At 35.4% G+C, this 25,101-nt stretch overlaps 1 protein-coding gene across 1 annotated transcript in view; it reads right to left on the bottom strand.

Annotated features, from left to right (window-relative positions):
* Window positions 1-25,101, bottom strand: part of LOC121734642 (arylalkylamine N-acetyltransferase 1) — a 37,939-nt gene that overhangs the window by 2,451 nt on the left and 10,387 nt on the right. Inside the window, exons 2-4 of the mRNA XM_042125231.1 lie at window positions 15,522-15,631; window positions 7,758-7,938; window positions 3,241-3,446 (exon numbers count right to left, since the gene is read on the bottom strand). Of these exons, the coding sequence (XP_041981165.1) occupies window positions 3,241-3,446; window positions 7,758-7,938; window positions 15,522-15,631 (497 nt within the window). The remainder of the gene's footprint in view (window positions 1-3,240; window positions 3,447-7,757; window positions 7,939-15,521; window positions 15,632-25,101) is intronic.

Here is a 25,101-nt window from a genome sequence, read left to right as displayed (position 1 = left end):
TACCCGTACGGATGCCCGGATCGGCAATTTGTATGGGTATGAAGACGGATTTTATTGAGTTCGCAGCATTGTTCTCATAGAAAAAGTTGTTCTCTGAAAAAGGGCTCATTTGATGGTTTCAAGGATAACGGTGTTTACACTAACACACTGTATATATAACCTAAATGTTTATAACTATTTAACGTTTAAAAATGTTCTTATAATATTAGTTAGAAGAACCTTTGGGTTAAAACTACGGTTAAAATTATATTATGATGATACTTTTTTCTTTATATATTTTTTCTTCTTTTTCCAATTCCAATTAAAATATAGCTGCCATAATATATATTACTTTGGAAACAAATGCAAATCAGTCCAACTCAACAATTTTGCGTCAAGTATTAAAATGTATGAACATTTTTTATTGCACGGAACGGACCTTCGAATCGCTTTGCCGTAAGCTGCAACACAATCATTTGTTATGAAAATGTTAATAACACTACATTGCTTGTGTGTAGGATTGCCAGGTCGCTACCAAAAAGCCGGACATTTGTATAAACAACAACACAAAAATTTCGAAAATCGGTTCACAAACGGCGGTGTAATCGTTGAACATACAAAAACAAATATATACATATATATATATATATATATATATATATATATATATATATATATATATATATATTCGGATTCAAAGCTCTACAAAGCCGGATACGCATTAAAATAACTGTGTCCGGCTTCATCCAGACGCCTGGCAAACCTAGTTGTGTGTGTTAATTAAGCGATACATACTTCATAACATAACTTAATCACATATTTACTTAACTATTGTTTACTCCTGCCAAGAAAATTGGTATGAGACCTAGCAGTAATAATTGACTACGTATTCGTAACTTTGTCGATTATCACTGGGCGCTGACTGCGGTGTTTTAAACTTAATTAATATTTCATCTGTTAATTCTGCTATTTTAACCCAACATTAAAACAGGTTCGGTCCAGTCCAGATCCCATGCAAAAGCAAAATGTAGTCAAAATAATTTAAGGTGGCATCAGCGGTCATTGACTTTTGTAGCCTAGGAGCTATGTGAAGAATTTTCGCTCTCTATTCTGTTAATTAAAAAAAACTCTTATATAGAGACATACTATTATGTATTCATCGGATGTATGATAATGATTATTAACTGATTATGATTTATGAGTTCGAAGTGATATACATACTTCATACTCAGTTCACATCGAGTATGCAAAATACGATATCGCCCGTTGACTAGAAATATCTGCTAGTTTTGTCAATCGCGGTTTGTATAGAAACCAGATAGAAACCGATGAAAATATATGATAAGTTTTTTTGAAAGGGGCTCAATGACCGCTACGGACAGAATTCGGCAATTTGGGAATAGTATTCTCAAACGTATAACATGAGTTTATTAATATTTCACTTATCAAACAAACGTCAAGCGACTGATATTCAGAGTATTGAGCAATCCATAAAGTTAATATACCTAACTGAATAGAGCAACAATCTCTAGCTGTCAAACGTAACCGAAATTGGTTTTCATCTGTGTGAAAAATATGTGTACGTATACACTTATACAAGAATGATTGAACATGAATTCTATGAGATTATTGTCAACGTGCGGCACGTGCCGACTGGACGTCAAAAAATGAGTGCTGCTGTCATGTATCACACCGCACACGTCTCATTTTACCAGGCAGTGTTACTGATAGTGACATCTCTCTTGCTCAGGCCTTTGTTTCTCTATTCCGCTAGGTATATTAATTTTATGGAACAAACTGAATGCGTTCGACTTGATTTGACATTTTATGACACCACAATAGTTTTTATTATTCGTAGACCACAATGAATCAGGGTAGGTACTATTGATTCATAATATTAATGATTGTTCCTCCTTTTCGGTAGTCCGTTTAAAATATCCTATAAAAATATACTAAGGCATATTTTGTACGTTTTATGGCTTTAGCGTGTGTCCTACAATAACTATTTTATTACCAACAATCAATAATCAAAAAATTTTTTAATTAAAACTAAGTATTGATTACTTTAGAGTGTTTTATATTGCTGTTGCACGTGATTCGAGTAAATCGCTTACTTGTGGTTAAAACAGTATTGATTCTGTTAAATTGATCCAAAATTATACAGCTTCGATATGGTTTCGAAGCAGTCTCGGTGTAATATTACTACATCATTATTATATTATAAAATGTCAAACTTACATAATAAACTTGTTCTAATTGGTCAAAACAACCCTCTATTGTTTTAATTGAAGTATACTATTTTGTCGTTTGTTTTATTTAAATAATATTATTTTTCCTTGTAATAGGATCCAGACTGGATCTCAGTTTACAATAATGGATTGATTTAGCAGAATAGGTTACACCTAACCAGTAGTTTTCCAACGAAGCTAATAAAGAATTGACTTCTATGAACAATCAGCCAAAGACATAATTGTCTTCCGGGTGAATTTTTTGTGCAAACACATAGATTGGTTTTCAATCACTTAATAGTCAACATAATTGATAGTTCAACAAAAAACGCCAATGATAATGAGCACTAGATCTAAAAAAGATCTAGATTCCAGTGTATAGTGCTTAAGTATGCATAAGGTGTGACACGCACAAAAACAAAATAGTTTTAAAATTGGTTTATAAGAAGTTTAACACTGTGTAAGTACCTAGAATAAATTTATTTTTAAACTCTATCCCCTCTCTTCAAAAATCTATCTACTACCTACATAATAATGTAGAGGTATAGATTGCTTAAATCTCGCCCGGGAAATGGAAGGAAAAAGCGGAGAGATCAGATTGGTAGAATCAGTGATCAGGTTGGTCGTTATTGGTACATCGTGATAAGATGGTGACACGTTATTTGCGCCGTTTGCCATCTTCAGTTTCGCTGAGCAATCCTCTAGTTTTGCGCAACCTTTATCGCTACCTTCATAGTAAAAAAGAGGTATGAAAAAGTGTACGCGTTCAGCGTTATATCTGTCTCAAGTCCTCAAAACCATAATCAAATCGTGAATCCCCCTGCTGAAAGTAGGGCGATTCATCATTTCCGTTCGACTCGGATTCGGAAACTATGCTATGCGGTCATTGGTCAATGCCTTGCACGGCGAGCGGTCATTGTTTGTCACGCTATGAAGTTTCCAAATCCGAATATCGACTCGGATTTCGCGGATGAGCATATCGATGCGCATTGTGAATGGCCCCTAGTACGTTTGAAAAAAAAAGTCAACTTACTCCGACTCCTCGCACAGCGCCTTCATCAGTCCCTTGCCTCGCCATTCGCTGTGTGTCGACACTATCCGCACCTCCAGAGCCGTGTGGCAGGACGGCGGCAGCTTGTCCCAGATGCGAGCTTCCCGCTCCAGGTGACCCAGCACCTTAAGGATCCTCTGGAACTTCGGATTGGGGCAGGAGACTGACTTGTCTTCGGTGCTGAACTCCTGGAAAAATGCGATTGAAAATGGTGATGCAAAAACCATTGGCCGAGAAACTGTCATGCAGGCGGGCTACTTGAATTTGTCTAATGTTTTTTATTCGATAAGAAGTATCTTTAATTTTTTATTTTTTATTTATTACGTAATATATTATATATAGGTAAATGATTTTTATATAATTAAAGCTTGTGTAAAACGAGAGATTTTGTACATTGTAGCCTAAGCGCCCCTCGCCTGTTGCTAAATATGGACTTATTCCTGACATGTTGCTAATAAAGAAATAAAAACATTGTCTGAAGGAGGAAATCCAATTAAAATAACCCATAGAGGTGTGATAAATTCTACAACTGATTGAAATATTTCTGATATATCCCTTTTTGGTAACGTTAGAAGGTAACTGCTATATGCGTAGGGTTGGCAGGTCGCCAAACTTAGAGCCGGACAAAGCAAAGGTTTTTGAGATTTTTTATACAACTTTATCTTTCAACATCGTTGTTGATTGTTAAACATTTTGAAGTCAGCCAAAAGCGTGATTAAAAAAACCTCAGAAACAGCCATTTGTATGCCAGCCTTTTGAGAATTTTGCACTTCTATTGAGAATTTTGCACCACATTAGTACCGAATAAGATGTGTAATCTTCTAACATTAGCAGAATTTTTATATCAGACTGTAGATGCAAAGATTTACGAAGCCAGAAGGCTCCGGAATCTCTATAAATTTGGCTGGAGACACCATCAAAAAGGCTGATAATATCCGGCTTTATTGCCTAGCAACCCTAGGAGTGCGGAAGGCAATATTTGAGCAGTCTTCAGCAATTAGAGGTCAATTGGAATCGCGAGATCTATCACGACTTGCGAGCGTGATAACAATACATTGTTACTGATAAGAGTATTTCCTATATCCGACTTTCGAGTTTTTATTTCCTAGACTTGATTTATTTTTCGTTTCTGTATATCAAGTTCCAGGGGAATGATTTGTGATGAATTATGAATAGAAATCTATGCTACTAGATTACCGCCAACTAGGCTTGAAACACAGGGAACTGACTTTAAACAGCCCAGCCTTAGAAAGACTTGCAATAAAGCTTTTATCAGAATTGTTGTTGCTTTTTAATAACTTTTTAACTTATTATGCTAGTCGTGTATCGTTTGTCATTGTTTTAAGATATTGTTCCCTTTTTAGTGAGTTCATTAGAAGGCGGTGTCAGCGCACACCTGGGCGGATGTCGTAATGAAATGTATTGTATTGTAGTTAAATTAAATGTTTGTATTTTATTGGCATAATAATAATTCATAATATAACAGCTCCCACACCGGTTTCTGTGACGGTGGCCGGTTTCATTGAAACCAGGCCAGCTACGCAGGAGTAATTTTATAGTGCCTAAGTGTGTGCGCAATACATAAGAGCACTCTCTATTCCTTTACTCTCATAACCCAGTGGAACGGAATACCGACACGACCGGCGAGAGATCAGGCGCACAACCTCCGAGTCAAGAGCCTCGCTCTATACCACTAGATATATTATTATACCAATAGATTGAATAATTCATACCAATAAAGTAAGTAGGTATAAGCACTTAATACTAATTTCAATTTTTTTGTGGTAAGCCAATGAAATACCAAAGAATAGAAACACTGACAGAATTTAAGGATATTTTTTTTTATTAACTTGCCACTTTGTTCTTCCGTAGAAATAAACATTTTCTATGGTGGCCGCCGCAGGCTTTTAAATTTTAATACTAGAGGGGATGCCAACAATTTATCATTTTTCCTTGTCTACCTGTACTCTTTGAATTTAATCTGTAACAACAACCCGGGTAGGGTTTCGTAAGATTCCCGTCGCTTCAACTCAAATTCATCGTCTAAACTCTAATTCCCAACTTAGTTCTATGAGTCACTTCAAAACTTGTCGCTTTGTTCCTAACTCGAGTCTAGTTTGAATTCTAGTCTAGGGTTTTAGAAAGTGAAATATTTTCAATGACCTAATAAAGGTCGGTCTTAGTGTTTATTCTGTCGATACGTAATTAATATAGCCCAGTGATTAATTAATTAATTGTTGTTATTAGATCAAGATAAAGGCAAATTGATTGCAACTTAAAACTTTATTAAGCTAAAGCCAAGTTTTAAAATATAAAAAGTTAGTTTTACAGTGCTGCTACTTTCACAATAAACTCTATACAAGGTAGACATACACATTACACAGTACACACCCTGACATATACAATACACACCCTAAAGAATTATCACTTTGGTACCCTGTACAGGGTGTAACAAAAATAAGTGATAATACTTTAGGGTGTGTACGTGTTCCTGGTAGAGAGTTCACTGTGAAAGTAGCAGCGCTGAAAGACCAAAATTTTTTTTCACTTTTGTATGGGGAAACTCGTGACGCTCGGGCCCTTGCCCATACAAAAGTGAAAAAAAAAATTCGTCTTTCAGCGCTGCTACTTTTACAGTGAACTCTCTACAAAGAACACATACACACCCTAAAGTATTATCACTTATTTTTGTATATGGCTTAAATCACGAGACAAGTCAAAACATTTCACACAAGTTTTGACATTGAGCATAATAACCTATCAATATACAAAAAATCAGCTTGTTAGGGTTCCGTTTTAGGGTTCAGTAGTCAACCAAGTTTTGTTGATTACAGAACCCTATAACGGAACCCTAACGAGCTGATTTTTTGTATATTGATAGATTAATAGTAATATAATTTAAGAGTAACATTTTCCTACAAAAAAATAGTCCATATTTTAGGACCATCAATTCGAAATATGAAATCCTTTCTATCTCTGTTAGCTACCACTTTCGAGATTTTCCGCAGATAAAAATGTTGTTCGTCTTATCAAAATAAAGCTACTCACAAAAAGTTAGCTAAATAGTAATAAAAAAAAATGTAGGGCTCCCGTACTATGCCTATTGTGATAATATTATTGTGCTTCGACTTTTGGCTTATACTTGTACTGTACTGGATGACACCCGCAACTCTGTCGCGTCAAAATGCGTTTATCGTGCCAGAACCGTACATTTTCCGAAATAGTCCTATGTCCTTTCCCAGGACTCAAAGGGCCGCGCCACATCGAAATGGCAGCGGCGAGGCGAGCACTTTCAGTGTCATGTGATTTTAAACTTTATCTTCATTATTATAATACATAGTATCGCTTGAGAAATCGCGGCCGCCGGTGGCCGCCAGCGGCCACGAGCGGCCAAGAGCGGCCACGAGCGACCGTAGTTCTCAAGCAATACTATGTATTATAATTATGATGATAAAGTTTAAAATCACATGACACTAAAGGTGCTCGCCTCGCCGCTGCCATTCCGGTGTAGCGCGGCCCAAAGTATCTCAATACCTCAGCAAAATCGTTTCAGCGGTTTGGGCTTGAAGACGTTACAGAGAAACACACTCAGGGGCGTCTTTCCCTTAGGTGCAATGTGTGCAGTGCACACGGGCGCCGCGGTCCTAGGGGCGCCGAGCGCCGCTCGCACTCGGCGCGCGCCCGCGCTGGCGGGCCGCTACGGCCCACGCTTTATTGACTAACGTAAAAAGAACTCCAGTTTGCAAACATTTTTGTGTAATATCCGAAGCTCTTCTTTTATTTGTAGAATTACAGCAAAGCAAGGCGCGCCATGAGCAGCTCGGCTTTTGCAATATAAATATTATAATCTTTATTTTTCAACGTGAAATGAACCTTAAAACACATAAATGAAGATTATATTATTTGGTGTAATAGTTAGTGTCCTATCGCTCGTTTTTTCAAAATAGGTAGTGGAGGATTTGGATTTAGATACAAAAAAAGCACAGTGTTCTAATTTAGAAAACAAACTATCCCATGCTGACTCTTCGGATGTAGAGAAGTTAGAGCTCTTCAATGAAATCGAATAATGAAATAAATTAAGTAAAATTGAAGTACTTAAGCGATATGAAATTTACGTTTTGGGGTTAGGCTTGTTAGGGTCAGTCAAGACTCAAGAGCACATCATGGTCAAAACCGAAAAAAACTTCAATCTACAAACAAATAACAATAGAGTTTGTTATCTATTTTATATTGGAGAAATTTGACAGTACCTATAAGGTAACTTGATGTGCTGTTATAGTTCGTCTGGTGGAACGAAAAAAGCCACCGCTTAGAGTCCTCACCCGGCCGAACAAACTGTACTTTTACTATGTACCCATTTCATTTTGACCGCGCGCGCGCTTGTTAGGGGGCGCTAGGGTAATGTTTGCACACGGGCGCCACATGGGCTAGAGACGGCCCTGGACACACTTTCGCATATAATATTAGCATGGATAACATACTACATCATTCTTACTCACCTCTCTCCTAGCGATCCCGTTAACAACTACACCGACGAACTCATCGTCATCATCAACAGCCGCGACCGACACGCCGTCCGGCAGCGACGCCGACACGTACTCCTCCAGTTCGTAGCACCTGTCTTCGGGGCCGTCCAGCAGGTTGACCGCGATGTTGAGCGGCTCGTCGCGGAAGAAGAACCTGCGAGGAGAAGGTGGTTATAAATGTGGACATTGTGAATAATTTATATTTCTTATACGGTGTTTGTAACCGCTTCTCAAATACCGTAGGACAGTGTTCCCCAACCTGTGGTCCGCGGACCCCTGGGGGTCCGCGAGTATATGTTTGGGGGTCCGCGGTGTCATCTCTGGACCATACGTAATCCGATTTTTTTGCTGTTTATTTTATTAAGTGGGTCCGTGAAAACTGTGCTTTACTTCCTGTGCCTGTAGACAAGTGGCAAAGCGCTAACGCTAACGCTAGCGCTACAAAATGTATGCGATTTGACATAAGTCATCGCTTCGCTAGCGAATACTAATGTCAAATCCATACATTTTGTAGCGCTAGCGTTAGCGTTAGCGTTTTGCCACTTGTCTACGGGGGCTGGGGGTCCGTGGCTGAAAAAGGTTGGGAAACACTGCTGTAGGACATGATTTTAAATGTTTGTATGGTATGTTGTGCCAGCTACGGAAGCTCATACGGCATTTTCGCAACAGTCGAACTAGTCCAGAGGAATTAGCAGATTAATACGTCTGGGATTAACCGTATGGGAGTTTCCTCGCGATGTTTTCACCGTACGAGCTTGATACGTCTTGATCTGAAAATAGGCCACGGACGCTCAAGAAGTTTCTTGAGTTCACACTCCACATTTTGTTGTTAATAAACAAAATCTGGAGTATTATTTAATTGTCAACTAGACTAGTTTTTATCAATTAAATGGTATTACTTATTATAATGGGTAGAATTTTGTTTGTGTGTATGTGTAGGTCGTGTTTAAACACATCATACCGAAAATACGCGACCATTCCACGGATGATTTTACGTTCTGTCGACGTTTTCTAATAATTTTAAAACATATCATAAGTGCTAAACTTCCTCTTATAGAATTGTAGGATGACCAAAACTAAAATAAAAGACAAAACTTTTTAAAATTCTATTCAACACGATCGGAACGGATTCAGATCCGTGACAGAAATAAACTTGTTCAAAGAAATAACTGTATAATGGAACAGGAAACGGCAATTAGCTGCTATTATACAACGGCTAGACGGTAAATATATACCTAGCCGCTAGCTTGTTGACTAAATCCTATATAAGGACTAAGATCAAGGTATACTCCTATCAAAGAAATTTTATTGGCCTTGATAGTGCCCTCCTAATACTATTATCAAGTTAACTTTAATTTTAATTAAATACTTTCTCGACGTACGTAGTTTTTCTTGCGGATCTTACAAGAATACATTAGGAAACGTACACAAACTATATTATCAATTTTCCAAATGCTTTATACCCTCACCATTTTTTCCATATATTAACCTCTAAATTATTTTTCTGACTTATCCGTTCTCTTAGTTTCTCGTAAACAGCCTCCTACTCAGTGGTGTAATTTATATGTATCGTAACCATTTCGTTACCAACATACAACAAATTTTATTAATTTACTAGCTGTCCCGGCAAACGTTGTTTTGCCATAAAATGATTTTCCCTGTTTTCCTGCTTTTCTCTTGAAGTTTTTTCAGAATTTCCAACGAATGCAAAACCGTGGAAATCGGTTCGTGCTGTCTGGAGTTATAGCGTTAGGAAGGAAAACCCGACTTATTTTTATATATTAGATAAGGAATGGATGATGCCTTAAGACTGAAGCTAATGATGCCTACTTTAAACGCGACTACCCATTTGGCTTTAAAGTCTAGACTACTAGAGATACAGACACACACCAAAAACATAACTCATCTGACGCAGTCGAGTATACACTATACAGTATGTGGGCATTTTCAAAAAAATGTGTACCCCTGGTTTTTACCTTGTCCCTTGACTTCGCTACAGATTATTTGTAAAAAATTACATACTAACATTTTGTAATTTTAATGTAGGAGCATAAACAAGTTTTCTTTTATTAAAATACATTCACGTTTGTATATAATTTTATTTAGTATGAGATTTATAAGGGTTTTTAAGTACCGAAACCTATTAAATTCACCTGTCCCCTTCCCAGAAGTTGTAACAAAATCTTTAATAACTATTTTTTTTCTTAAAGTAAGTTACTTAAAAAACATATGTTAGATTCTTAAATACTTAATGTATCAATTGAATGTCTTGTTATTGAAAAATCTAACATAATTTAACTACAAATTAATTAAAATTATAATCATGAAAAAACAACCCGGCCGGAATGTTCGGTTTAGTGACCGTTTTTTTTAGTTTTATAAACATACTACAAAAATATTTTCGGCACTAAATGATAGCACTATATTTCATTGTACATCGAGAAACTTCAATTTAAATTTAGTAGTTAAAAATCTGCTACAAGACGCGGACGCAGGTTGGATGGTTCTTCAGGAACGGTTTATTTGTTCAGATAAGTGACCATATTTTGTAAGCATTATTATACTTTCTCCAACTGTTTTTACTGTTGACACGTTGCAAAATTAGTTTAGTATTTAGTATAAAAAATGAAATTGTGATAACTATTATCGGTTATTTACAAACACTTTAAAAGTAAAAGAAAGTAATATTACGTGACTTCCGACTTGTGACTTTTCGTATGGTCACATATAATGGAACGGACAAGTCACAACAGGCGGAAAGCATAAGGCTTAGTTCACATTTTAAATAAATTATTTTTTTATTCACAGATTTTATTAAGAAAATTGGAGATTTTTAAACTGGTACGATTAACGTACAAATATATTTTTTATTACTTATGTGTTAAGGTGACGCCGCGGTAAAGTAAAAAACCGTTTTACTTTACCGCGGCGTCACCTTATCCGTTCCATATCCGTTTTAGATTGCTAGTTTTCTATGAAAGGCCGGCCCGGCCTCTCACAGAAAACAAGCAATGGAACAGCAAAAAATGGAAAGGGCGTAAGCGACAAAATAGTTTTGTCGCGTAATTTAAAAACCATAAATACATTTCATATAAGCTATGGGCAAATTAAAGTGTATGCTTGAACCAATCCATGTACATTTTTGGAAGCTTAAATCACTCTCCTCTGTAGGGAAAAATAGGAATCCTTTTTTTTTACACAGGTCTATTTGATTGATTATTCTGTTTTATAAAAGTTGACCAATCGTGTTATGCTATGGGTAAATCAAAGACAAAGACATGATAAATACTGACAATGAACTTTAATTTCTTAGCTTTAGTTATTGCTGAGAAAAATCGATATCGCTACAGCCAAATCATAAAGGCGTCGACTTTACTTAACAATAACAAATATACTATTTAAAATTTAAGTACCTAAAAGTTTTATGTTTTTTAAAAATTTTGATTTTATTTCCACTACTTTTCTATCAGTAAAGTTGAAAATCATTTTGTGTCGTTGATATTTGCAGATTTATAATAACTAGACATCAGATTATATGCATTTGCATACTTGCATATGCAAATGCATATAATCACTTTTTAGGCGATAGTGCATATTTTGGCAATTTTTCGTTGATAGTGCATATTTCGGTAGTTTAACTTCCATGGGCATTAAGATTGCAATCGGAAAATGTTGGTAGAAAATTATTATTGGCGTATAATAAATAAATAAAAAGTCTTTATTTCAAGAAATTAAAAATCCTGTATTTTATGAAATTATAAAAATTGGCGCTTTTATTAATGTCACTACCGGAAAAGTCTTCAAAAAAATAATAAATTTTAATATTAAGTGACTTTTGATTGTGCATATTTTGTGCATATTTCGACCATTTTTCGTGCATATTTGCATGGATATTTCGGCACTTTGATCGTGCATATAATCCGATGTCATTAATAACTTAGGAATTCGTAGACATGTGAACACATCTTTATGATTATGAGATGTTCGTCCCTCTAATTATTGAAGTTAAATCTATGAAATCAAAGAATTTTTTACTTTTATAAGTAGTGCAACAATAAAAATGTTTAAATAAAAGGTTTTTGTGTTATAAAAACTCCTTTAAATATGTTAAATATTACTTACTCATGTAAAAAAATTAAAAATAACCTAGTGGTTGGGTCACATAGTCACACTATGGATTAAAAATAATTGCTACTCTTGTTGATCCTTGAAATTATCAAAATTTTTTTTAATAAACAATTAAATATGCATTTCACTAGATTAAATTAACGAAGAAATCCATTTATTGCTGTATTTTTTTGTATTAAATTATATTTTACATTTAGTCGCACAACGGAATCTGTTTCGTCGAAAATTCGATTTTGTTTCAATAATATCAGAATAATATAACGTTTTCAGCGTTCTTTTTAACTTATTCCATTAGTTCAATATTTTTCCTTGTATATGACATTCAAAAAAAGGTAAATAAATGACCTTAAAAAATATAGACATATTTTTGCAAGGGTACACGTTTTTTTGAAAATGCCCGTGGGCATTTTCAAAAAAATGTGTACCCCTGGTTTTTACCTTGTCCCTTGACTTCGCTACAGATTATTTGTAAAAAATTACATACTAACATTTTGTAATTTTAATGTAGGAGCATAAACAAGTTTTCTTTTATTAAAATACATTCACGTTTGTATATAATTTTATTTAGTATGAGATTTATAAGGGTTTTTAAGTACCGAAACCTATTAAATTCACCTGTCCCCTTCCCAGAAGTTGTAACAAAATCTTTAATAACTATTTTTTTTCTTAAAGTAAGTTACTTAAAAAACATATGTTAGATTCTTAAATACTTAATGTATCAATTGAATGTCTTGTTATTGAAAAATCTAACATAATTTAACTACAAATTAATTAAAATTATAATCATGAAAAAACAACCCGGCCGGAATGTTCGGTTTAGTGACCGTTTTTTTTAGTTTTATAAACATACTACAAAAATATTTTCGGCACTAAATGATAGCACTATATTTCATTGTACATCGAGAAACTTCAATTTAAATTTAGTAGTTAAAAATCTGCTACAAGACGCGGACGCAGGTTGGATGGTTCTTCAGGAACGGTTTATTTGTTCAGATAAGTGACCATATTTTGTAAGCATTATTATACTTTCTCCAACTGTTTTTACTGTTGACACGTTGCAAAATTAGTTTAGTATTTAGTATAAAAAATGAAATTGTGATAACTATTATCGGTTATTTACAAACACTTTAAAAGTAAAAGAAAGTAATATTACGTGACTTCCGACTTGTGACTTTTCGTATGGTCACATATAATGGAACGGACAAGTCACAACAGGCGGAAAGCATAAGGCTTAGTTCACATTTTAAATAAATTATTTTTTTATTCACAGATTTTATTAAGAAAATTGGAGATTTTTAAACTGGTACGATTAACGTACAAATATATTTTTTATTACTTATGTGTTAAGGTGACGCCGCGGTAAAGTAAAAAACCGTTTTACTTTACCGCGGCGTCACCTTATCCGTTCCATATCCGTTTTAGATTGCTAGTTTTCTATGAAAGGCCGGCCCGGCCTCTCACAGAAAACAAGCAATGGAACAGCAAAAAATGGAAAGGGCGTAAGCGACAAAATAGTTTTGTCGCGTAATTTAAAAACCATAAATACATTTCATATAAGCTATGGGCAAATTAAAGTGTATGCTTGAACCAATCCATGTACATTTTTGGAAGCTTAAATCACTCTCCTCTGTAGGGAAAAATAGGAATCCTTTTTTTTTACACAGGTCTATTTGATTGATTATTCTGTTTTATAAAAGTTGACCAATCGTGTTATGCTATGGGTAAATCAAAGACAAAGACATGATAAATACTGACAATGAACTTTAATTTCTTAGCTTTAGTTATTGCTGAGAAAAATCGATATCGCTACAGCCAAATCATAAAGGCGTCGACTTTACTTAACAATAACAAATATACTATTTAAAATTTAAGTACCTAAAAGTTTTATGTTTTTTAAAAATTTTGATTTTATTTCCACTACTTTTCTATCAGTAAAGTTGAAAATCATTTTGTGTCGTTGATATTTGCAGATTTATAATAACTAGACATCAGATTATATGCATTTGCATACTTGCATATGCAAATGCATATAATCACTTTTTAGGCGATAGTGCATATTTTGGCAATTTTTCGTTGATAGTGCATATTTCGGTAGTTTAACTTCCATGGGCATTAAGATTGCAATCGGAAAATGTTGGTAGAAAATTATTATTGGCGTATAATAAATAAATAAAAAGTCTTTATTTCAAGAAATTAAAAATCCTGTATTTTATGAAATTATAAAAATTGGCGCTTTTATTAATGTCACTACCGGAAAAGTCTTCAAAAAAATAATAAATTTTAATATTAAGTGACTTTTGATTGTGCATATTTTGTGCATATTTCGACCATTTTTCGTGCATATTTGCATGGATATTTCGGCACTTTGATCGTGCATATAATCCGATGTCATTAATAACTTAGGAATTCGTAGACATGTGAACACATCTTTATGATTATGAGATGTTCGTCCCTCTAATTATTGAAGTTAAATCTATGAAATCAAAGAATTTTTTACTTTTATAAGTAGTGCAACAATAAAAATGTTTAAATAAAAGGTTTTTGTGTTATAAAAACTCCTTTAAATATGTTAAATATTACTTACTCATGTAAAAAAATTAAAAATAACCTAGTGGTTGGGTCACATAGTCACACTATGGATTAAAAATAATTGCTACTCTTGTTGATCCTTGAAATTATCAAAATTTTTTTTAATAAACAATTAAATATGCATTTCACTAGATTAAATTAACGAAGAAATCCATTTATTGCTGTATTTTTTTGTATTAAATTATATTTTACATTTAGTCGCACAACGGAATCTGTTTCGTCGAAAATTCGATTTTGTTTCAATAATATCAGAATAATATAACGTTTTCAGCGTTCTTTTTAACTTATTCCATTAGTTCAATATTTTTCCTTGTATATGACATTCAAAAAAAGGTAAATAAATGACCTTAAAAAATATAGACATATTTTTGCAAGGGTACACGTTTTTTTGAAAATGCCCATGTAACATGCAATATTATTGCGTCGCAATTCAAAGGTCTACGCGGCGTAGAGGCGCGTAGCTGCTACGTAGATGCCCCGTGTCACGTCCGCGCGGATATGGTGTTTGTCACGTTTGTCACGCTGTTAATTAATTTAGGTATTGAGTGTTGTTAGTTGTCACGTTCTATTAATTTAGATACTAAATAGTATAATGAGTCTATCTTGCGTCAGAATTTTGATATAATTTCTTAGTTTGCGCATAAACTTTAAACGGCATAGGATATCTTCTTCCAAATGCGAGTCGGACCATAATATTATATACAACACGATTAAAATATGCAATTTTTTTGTGTGAAACTTTTAGATATGGTTTAGAATTTACTGTGTGTTTTTATATTTGTGTTCGCATATCTCCGGAACTCCTCCAAGTCCGATTTAAGTGATTCTTTTTTGTGTACTAGGTATTTTTCAACTTAGGGGAATACTGCAAGTTTCATCAAAATTGATTCAGTAGTAGAGAGATAGGGAATTTTAATTCTTAATTACGTACAATTTTGAAGTCGGTTTTATCTTTTTAAAATACTAATTTATTAAAATACTTACTATTATTATTAGTCTTTATGTAAGGAACCCATTTACCTTCCGAGGAAGTCCAGGACCTTTTCCCGGTCGCTGTTGGTGATGCGGCGGATGGAGTACGCGGGCCTGATGGTCAGCTCCGACAGCTGCTGTGGCAGCTTGTCCGCGAGCTGGAACAGAAGACGAGATTTAATAAGGTACTTCAGAAGCGCGAATGAGCTGGCTAGATCGGATAAATAAACGGTATAAAATTGCAGATTATAGTGACCACAAATATAAATAGGCGGGTCCACACAGAGCGAGAAGCCTCGCGAGGCATTCGCCGCGCGAAGCAGCTTGGTTAGTGTGGATATACCTCTAGGTATATTAACTTTATGGTGTGGTGTAGCATCAGAGATGGAAATGTAACTCTTTCGATTTTTGTGAGTCTTCGAGTGCGTGGTTACCGCTTTTATCATAACGCTAGTCAATAATTATGCGTATCATTTTTAAACAATAGTTTCTAAGTAAATTGAAATTAAAAGCTTTTTTTTCTTGGATATACAACAACGTATTTAAATAATCAAAACAATACATACAGTCACTGGTAGTTACCGGGACATAACACTATAATATACTAGTATCAAAGACTTCTATTTATTAAAAAGAATTCTTTGACTAGGATGCAGCTCATGAAACTGTAAACATCTTACCAGGTGTCATCATAGCGTCATGGTATGGTGTCATACGTAAGGCGACACCCAGTGAAACATCTCGGATCAGTTACATTGAATTAGTTTAATTCATGTCACGTTGTGGACACGGTGTCATGACAAGACCTAGAGTAATTAATTTGTAACTGACTTTAGCTTACTGGGACCACAGCTGCAAGCTTGTCGGATATATTGTATTATATATTCTATGCCTGTCGCAAAATGTGTATTATTTGTATATCTTCATACTGGCATTCATACCGGCTACGTATACTTTAGGGGTTGTATGTGTCCCTTATACACAGTTCGCTTTGAAAGGAGCAGCGCTGAAAGAGCACTTTTTTGTGGTTTGTATGGCCGTGAATTTACCCGTACAAAAGTTAAAAAAAAATTACTCCATCAGCGTTGTTACTTTTATAATGAACTCTATAGGTACAGGTGACTCATACAACAATCCAACACAAGCTTGACAGTTTAAGTAAAGGTCATTTTTATTAAGTAAGCTTAATACAAAATATGTGGGAGAGCCATGCTTCGGCACGAATGGGCCGGCTCTACCGGAGAAATACCACGTTCTCACAGAAAACCGGCGTGGAACAGCGCTTGCGCTGTGTTTTGCCGAGTGAGTGAGTTTACCGGAGGCCCAATCCCCTAGCCCATTCCCTTCCCTACCCTCCCCTATTCCCATCTCATCCCTACCCTCGCCTATTACCTTATTCCCTCTTAAAAGGACGGCAACGCACCTGCAGCTCTTCTGATGCTGCGAGTGTCCATGGGCGATGGAAGTTGCTTTCCATCAGGTGACCCGTTTGCTCGTTTGCCCCTTATTTCATTAAAAAAAATATATATATTTTCCCGTGGTGCTTCCCCCTTTGTTCGGACATTAATGTCACGAAAATTTGACTGTCTCCCGCTTTGCTTGGGGAGGGAAACTGGATTTCTCCTACTCCTCCTACCTTTCTTCTGATTAATCGTTGCGGGTCCCAAGACAGATTTAGCTTGACCCTCGGGCATCCCTGAGATCATATCAAAGAGTTTTCGTGGTTGGTTACCACTGTTGATCCTGGCGACACAGGAGCTGCAGTGGTGGGAATGTGTGGTGGGCCTTTTGCCCGTTAAAAAGAAAAACCATCTATGTCTGTGGTAGTTACTTAAAAAAGCATTGACGAGCGCTATATTATACAACATTTCCTTATTTCTGTTTGAAGCAATTTATTAAACGGGCCATTTGCCCGTTTAAAAAAAAAGGTTCCTTTCCTATAAATCTAACTATTAAAATCTTTCACACATCTAGATGGATAGGAAGGCTGATTTAAATATTACTAGTGACCCGCCCCGGCGTCGCACGGGTATAAAATACATAGCCACAGAAGAAATTATTAAAATCGATAGCCTATGATCCTTCACGTGGTCTACTTCTTATCTGTGTCAAATAACATAAAAATTGCTCCCGTAGTTTGCGAGATAAACCCTTTCAAATAATTTCCGCCGTATTTCCACATTCTCCTGTTAGTCTTAGCATGATAAAATATAGCATATAGCCTTCCTCAATAAATGGGCTATCTAACACTGAAAGAATTTTTCAAATCGGATCAGTAGTTCCTGAGATTAGCGCGTTCAAGTTAGCCCTTAAAATAATTTTCCCTGTTTTTTCCACATATTCCTCTATTTCTTCGCTCCTATTAGTATTAGCGTGATAAAATATAGCCTATAGCCTTCCTCGATAAATGGGCTGTCTAACACTGAAAGAATCATCAAAATCCGTTGCGTAGTTTCAAAGATTAAAGGAACAAAGGGACATGAGGAAAAAAGCGACTTTGTTTTATAATATGTATAGATAATATATTATTATTATTATTATATTTACAGGATCAGCTTATCTAAATACCTTTGCCTCGAATCTGTTTAATTTCGTTATAATTCTAGACGGAGGCCTAACGAACCCTAACTCGTTGTCCCCACATAATTGCCCTAAAGTGGGTCATTATTTAGCATACCTTCACTTCTGGTCCTTGCCCTTTGGTGGATAATAGTATTGTCCACGATAACAATTTACATTGTTCGTACGCCTCGCTGATGACATAATTCACTGCTAAATATTGTAATGGAGTAATAACTGTCATATTCTATTGTTGTCATACTTTATTGTCATAGAACATTAACAAGAAACATAATCATCATCTTCATCAGCCTATTGCCGTCCACTGCTGAACGTAGGCCTCTCCTAATGAGCGCCAACCATCCCGATCTTGGGCAGCCCTCATCCATCCGCTGCCAGCCACTTTCTTCAAATCGTCAGTCCACCGTGCCGCGGGACGTCCTACACTACGTTTGCCTAAGCGCGGTCTCCACTCTAACCCTTGTCTGCTCCATCTACCGTCTTCCCGTCTGCAGACATGACCAGCCCACTTCCAGTTCAGCGTGCTAATTCTATGAGCGATGTCGGTGACTTTAGTTCTCTGGCGAATGACTATATTAGGAATTTTGTCTACCAGAGAAACATAATGCTTCGGCACAAATTGATCCGCTCGAGCGGACCCCATCTCACAACGCATATTAAGTGGGGATTTTATGGATAATATAATTGGTCTTTAAAGTTATTGGGTTCTATCTCACCCATGAATACTCGTAGAGACACAACGAGTATCCATGGTATGGGTGGCAGCTAATGTGGTGAACATTCAGGACATCCGTGTACTCAATTCCTGGTTCAGTTCCTGGTTTATTGGTTTTGATATGAAACAATAATATATAATAAGTTTAGTTTGAGTTTTAAGACGATTTAGGGCGTTTACAGACGAACCGTACGTCGACAAGTAGCTATGTCCACACTGTGCACTTTCATCTTAAATTTTCGTCATCAACTTTCATATTGGCGCATTCAATAATTGAATGCGTCAAGGAATGCAACGCCAATATAGTCATTTTTAAAGTTTTGTAATCGGTCAGAGGGCATGCGTCGCGGGTATGCCTCACGTTCGCTGAAGACTGCGCTATAACGTATGCCCTTGACGAACAGAAAAAGGCACAGTGTCGACAAAGCTAATCCCGTTTGTCTGTAAGGAGCCTTAGGTTGTATCATGTATGTAAATGAATTAATCAAAAAAATTAAACAAAAAACGTCCTGAAAAAATATTGTTATTTTGTAGATTCAAGCACGAAGATTTTCAGAATAATATCTACAAGTACTATTAGTTGAGAGGTGGTGATAAAGGTTTTCTACCATCCTGTACTGTAATCTGTACATAATATAATAGTTAATCTGTGTTTACACTATTTACAGATAATAAACACAAGTGCATTTTATACGTCGTAAAATAATGCAAGTGCATCTATTTGTAAATATTTGGTGGCCTTGACTCGTTTGCACATGCAGTTGGAGAACTGCCAAATATAACAGGGATTTTCGTTACATAAATGATATTACTTGCATAATATATTTAAATACAACAGCTGATATGTTCTATAAAATCATAATAGAAAACCTCCTATAATAAACTATCCAAAATTGCAATAGACGGCCCCGCGCGAGTAGGTTGTCTGTAATTTCCATAAAGTATATTATAAGTTTATGGTACTTTCCATAAAATGGTAATTTCAGTGTACCATCGAAAAAATTGATTCATAGGTAGTTCATTTGGTAAGATTAATAATAATCGTGATCTATCGTTTGAATTTGACATAATGCAACCAAAATGTAACGTAGACCTCCGCCATGTGCTTATAATTCAACTTCTCTGATAGTTAGTATCTTTTTGTAGTAAATAAAGTATTATTTTTACAGAAATCGATATATTCAACAGCCATATTATATGGATGTGAATGTGCTGTTGGAGAAAATTCAGCTTAAGCCCCGAATTAATGTATGAGCAACATATCCAAGTCAATTACATCATACATCATCTTAGGGTTCATCCATAATGTACGTACACCTAAAGAGAGGGGGTCGATGAAGTGTGACATGGTGTGACAGGGAGGGAGGCGGGGCCTAAGTGTGATTGTGGCGTCACATTTTAAATTTAATAAATTAGAAGAGAAACTTAAACTATTGAGGTGGTTTTAATTTTTAAATGTAATTTTGTTTTGTGACCTCACACTAGGGAGGGGGAGGGGGTCTCATGAATGTGACAACCTGTGACAAGGGTCCCAGAAAGGGTCTAAAAATCATGAAAAACGTGTGACGTACTTTATGGATGATCCCTTATAACTCATGCTCAGTAGATTACCTCAGGTTTTGAGTTATACTTCCTCTACACTTCCCTGTTATAACAATGCCAATTATTAGCGCTATGCTTCCTACATATTTGTGAATATGACAAACGTTTTAAACGCTGACTAGCGTTTTTGCTAGCCTTGATAATAATATTATCTCAAAATAAACAAACAATAATTGCTTTAATAACTGTGATTTTTGTTGACCGAATATGTAATAATAATATTATTATTATGTAACATAATATTATGTTAGGTTAGTTATAAGTAGGTGCAGGTACCGTGTGGGTACCTCGGTGAGATTGATGCAAACATTAGAGAATTAGTTTTATTTTTTCATACTAATTATTGATGTCTTAAAATATATATAACGTAATATATTTTTTATATCTCAAAAGCTAAAATAGTAACATTAAAAATACCTACAGTGGTATATAGATTCTATATACCTCTGTAGGTATTTTTAATGATAGAACCACCCAATTTTAGAAGTCGGTTAAGAGGAGTTATATTTTGCAAATCAAACTAAGTATAACATTTTCTTTTACAGTGTTGAGTCTGCTACGCGCATGGGCCACTGCTACGCCGTAGAAACCGCTACGAGTTTTGATTTAATTATTTTTATTTCTCTACTCCCTAGAGCGGCGCGTGCACTGGATCGGAATCGGAGCGTACGGAGCGTACGGATTTGTTGCTTTGTATTGATTTGTATGCTCGCACTGGATCGGCATTTCTGCGCCTGAGACCGGAATTCATGCCGATGACGTCATCCGCAGCCGCGTCTATGGGTCAATTTATATATTTAGTGCAGAGTCAAAGCGCATCGAAACAAAGTATCAAAACTGAACATAGCAAATCCAACCTCAACTCCAAAGCGTTAACGCACACATTTCATATATACATTAATAACTAAATGGCCGATGCGGAATCCGAATGCAGTGGACGCACCCCATCAGCATTTCGTAAATGACGACGCTCCGTACGCTCCGATTCCGATGCAGTGGACGCGCAGCTTAAGTCCCTACTAATAATTATAAATGTGAAAGTGTGTTTGTCTATCTATCTGGCTATCTCTCAATCTGTCTGACTGTTTTTATCACTGCAAAATGTACGGTTCTCGGGCGATAAACAGTTATCTGTGTAACACAATTGCGGGCTACGTCTGGCTACAAAAAAACAATTTCTTTTTGGGAAATTTACTTAAAAGCAATGAAAACTAGTTTAATTTAATATTATTAAGATTAAATTTAAATAAAAATATATTATTAAGTTAGTTGAACATGGCGGAAGTTCCGTATTTGTAAATTATAACGTGAGACCCAGATTATTGTCCCGTAATATTATTTATCTCCAGTGTGAAATAATATGTTTTCCACGCGAAAACATGTTAAAATTATAATATAAGATAAACAAAAACATTTGTTTTTATGCTTTGACCACGTTAATCAAAAATTTAATAAAACTAGAGATCGCCCAATGGTCGAAATTCGACCTCAGTTTAACGACATTAGGACTACTACCTATATTTTGTAAAAAAAAAATTGATTTTATCGTATTTTTTTCAACTCTTGTCTATGGGACTCAGCTGATCTCAGACTGACCGTGTAAGCATTGTCTAATAGTATCTAAGATTCAATAAAAAAAACTATAATCCATATTCAATTTGTCACCAGACTTCAACCATAAATAAAAGAGTATAATTCGTATGTATAGAATTGTCACTCAAAAATCTGTCATTTTTCCTAGTATGTGTGTTGTAGTGTGTGTAATGTCTTATTTGTTAAAAATATGTATGATAAAAGCATAATTTCAAAATAATATTAGTTCGATGCACTTCTTCATAATATAAACTGTAGCTGTACAAAATTTCATTCACCTACGTTTACCCATTTTTCGTCAAAAGGGATACAAAGTTTCTGGCTCACGTATTAATATATAGATATATGTAATAATATGAACGACTTACTGCCGCACTCAGAGATGAATATATTATAACTTACCTTACCTTACTGACACTTTTGCCAAAATCTTTATTTAACACAGTTAAGTTAAATGAAATTTTCTACAGACAATAAAAAATCTTCATTTAATTACAGTTAAGTAATTATTGCTCGTCTGAGTGTGGCAGTTTAACTTCTAAAGTTTGTATCCAAATACTATAAAATCTATTAATCGAAACGACTAACTTTTAACGGCCCACGAAATTACTAGTAAACCACAAAATTACAGAGAAATCAAATTAAATAGAACATAAACATTTACAATTAATAAAAAATATAATCACACTCGCGGTCTGCGGTTGTTTAACCTAGTTTATTTGTCGTTTAAGATCTGTACCTGTCTAGATGTTGTTTCCGATAAGCTAAATGTTGTCCGCGATTTTGTATCATATTTTGTACGAGAACCATTTACATTTTGTCTCATAAAAAGTACCCTATGTTCTTTCCCGGAATTTAAAGTGTCTCCATAGTCCGTGCAAAATTCTATCCAATTTCAGAAAGACAGGCATTTTTTTTTCTTTTTTTTTATAAAAATAAGGGGGCAAACGAGCAAACGGGTCACCTGATGGAAAGCAACTTCCGTCGCCCATGGACACTCGCAGCATCAGAAGAGCTGCAGGTGCGTTGCCGGCCTTTTGAGAGGGAATATGGTAATAGGGGAGGGTAGGGAACGGAAGGGAAGGGAATAGGGTAGGGGATTGGGCCTCCGGTAAACTCACTCACTCGGCGAAACACAGCGCAAGCGCTGTTTCACGCCGGTTCTCTGTGAGAACGTGGTATTTCTCCGGTCGAGCCGGCCCATTCGTGCCGAAGCATGGCTCTCCCACGTATCAAAACATCATCAACAATCATTTATTAACTTTACACTTTTATGACTATTATAGTGATATATTAAAGTAGTACCAAGCAAGACCCAGTTCAGTGCGTTTCCGAACTACGTCATACTAGACTTAATTTTATCCGGATTCCAAAAAATAAAGTTTTTATTAAACGTTTTTAGGTAAAACAGTGTGATTGCAATGTCCATTGTCCATGTCGAATGACTTCCTTCGTCGGTCAATTAGGTACAGTACGAGTAGGTTCAGTGAAGGGACCTTGTCGGCGATCAAGGTAAAAGTTCGACGCCCGCCTTTCGTAACACTTGACAAGCAATGTAAACACTTGTGTAAATAATAACAAAGTAAGTGGGTAAATAAATAGGGAGTTATTGTTGAATTTTATAGGATTTTTTTAAACGGATTTTGAAGAAAAATATGGGTTTTTGTTTAAAACATAAGCTATAAATACAATAATATTTTCTCGAATAAATATTGTCTCGTTTATTAGCGGTCTTAGCCGCAGGAGTAAGCTTGTCACTAAAAGTTGGATTTTCTGTATTGATAAGAATTCAGTTTGCATTGAACATTTAAAAATGTTTTGAACATTAAAAAAAACATTAAAAAAACCGTCTGAAGCTTGTTTGTTCTAAAGTTTTCAGCCAAATTCAAAACATTAATAAGATCTCGAAATAAAATATTTTTAGTTAAAATTAAATATAAAAAAATACTTAAAATTATAAATTGCCTACAATTTAAAACTTTAAGTTTATTACTTTGTGTGAAGATATATAATGCACGAGCTTTTGCCCGCGGCTTCGCTCGCGTTAAAGAAGTATTATTATATACAAACTTTCATCCCCTATTTCCCTATTTGAACCCCTTGGGGTTGGAATTTATCAAAATCCTTTCTTAGCGGATGCCAACGTCATAACATCTACCTGCATACCTGCACCTTTGAGTTTTATATATATGAAAAACCTTCTGATATAAATGCATGGAAAAACTGTCGCTAAACAGTCTTAAGTCATGTGCTAGGCTGTAGAGTATCTGACAATTTAGCGGTAATAGGCATGAAATGACGGCGGGCATCGACCCCGGCCTTGATCGTAGGCAAGGTCCCTTCACTTTCGCAAGGACAGCTATTCTAGTAGCACAGTATTCGCGAATAGTTGAAGACGTGAGTGGAAGAACCACATAACTAACATTTTATACCATTAGGACAATTACCCATTTTTTCCCTTATAATTTGAACAAACCTTGTGACTTATCTACTTCGTCATCTGGCTTATACGTATCTGGCTACACATAAAAATCTACAGTTTTTCTATTTCAAATAATTTTTCTGGCCCTAAAGCCTCCATTTATGAAAAAAAACTGCAATTTTTTACTTACCTGGTTCTTCCACTCACGTTTTCAGTTGTTTTACCCCTAAGAGTAGCTGGAAACAAAACTAACTGAATGATCGAGATCGGAGTTTCAAAACTGTATAAAAATTCTTACTACTATTAAATTGCTAAAGTTTGTCTGTATGTATCTTTAAGCTAAACCGATTTAGATAAAAATGCTGAGAAAAATCGATATCAGCCAAATTATCAAGGCGTCGCCTTAAATGCAAAAAAACAAATCCATACTTTCATACTAATATCAGAGTAGACAGAATTATACTAATATTATAAATGCGAAAGTGTGTCTGTCTGTCTGTTCGTTTGTATGTCTGTGTGTCTGTTATCTCTTTAAATCCAAGCCGCTGAACCGATTTTGCTGAAATGTACTAGTGTACATAACGTACCAACATCTTTTACATTTAATATCTTGCGCATGCAGTATCATAATAATAATATTATGTGCTTTGATTTGTGCAGTGTCATAATGTTATCTTATCAATGTCATTCAATTACCGATTGATATGTGTGCACTA

This window comes from Aricia agestis, chromosome 16 (assembly GCF_905147365.1).
Source record: "Aricia agestis chromosome 16, ilAriAges1.1, whole genome shotgun sequence".
Taxonomy (NCBI): domain Eukaryota; kingdom Metazoa; phylum Arthropoda; class Insecta; order Lepidoptera; family Lycaenidae; genus Aricia; species Aricia agestis.
The sequence above is the reverse complement of the archived record's forward strand: the minus strand, read 5'-3'. Positions and strand labels throughout refer to the sequence as shown.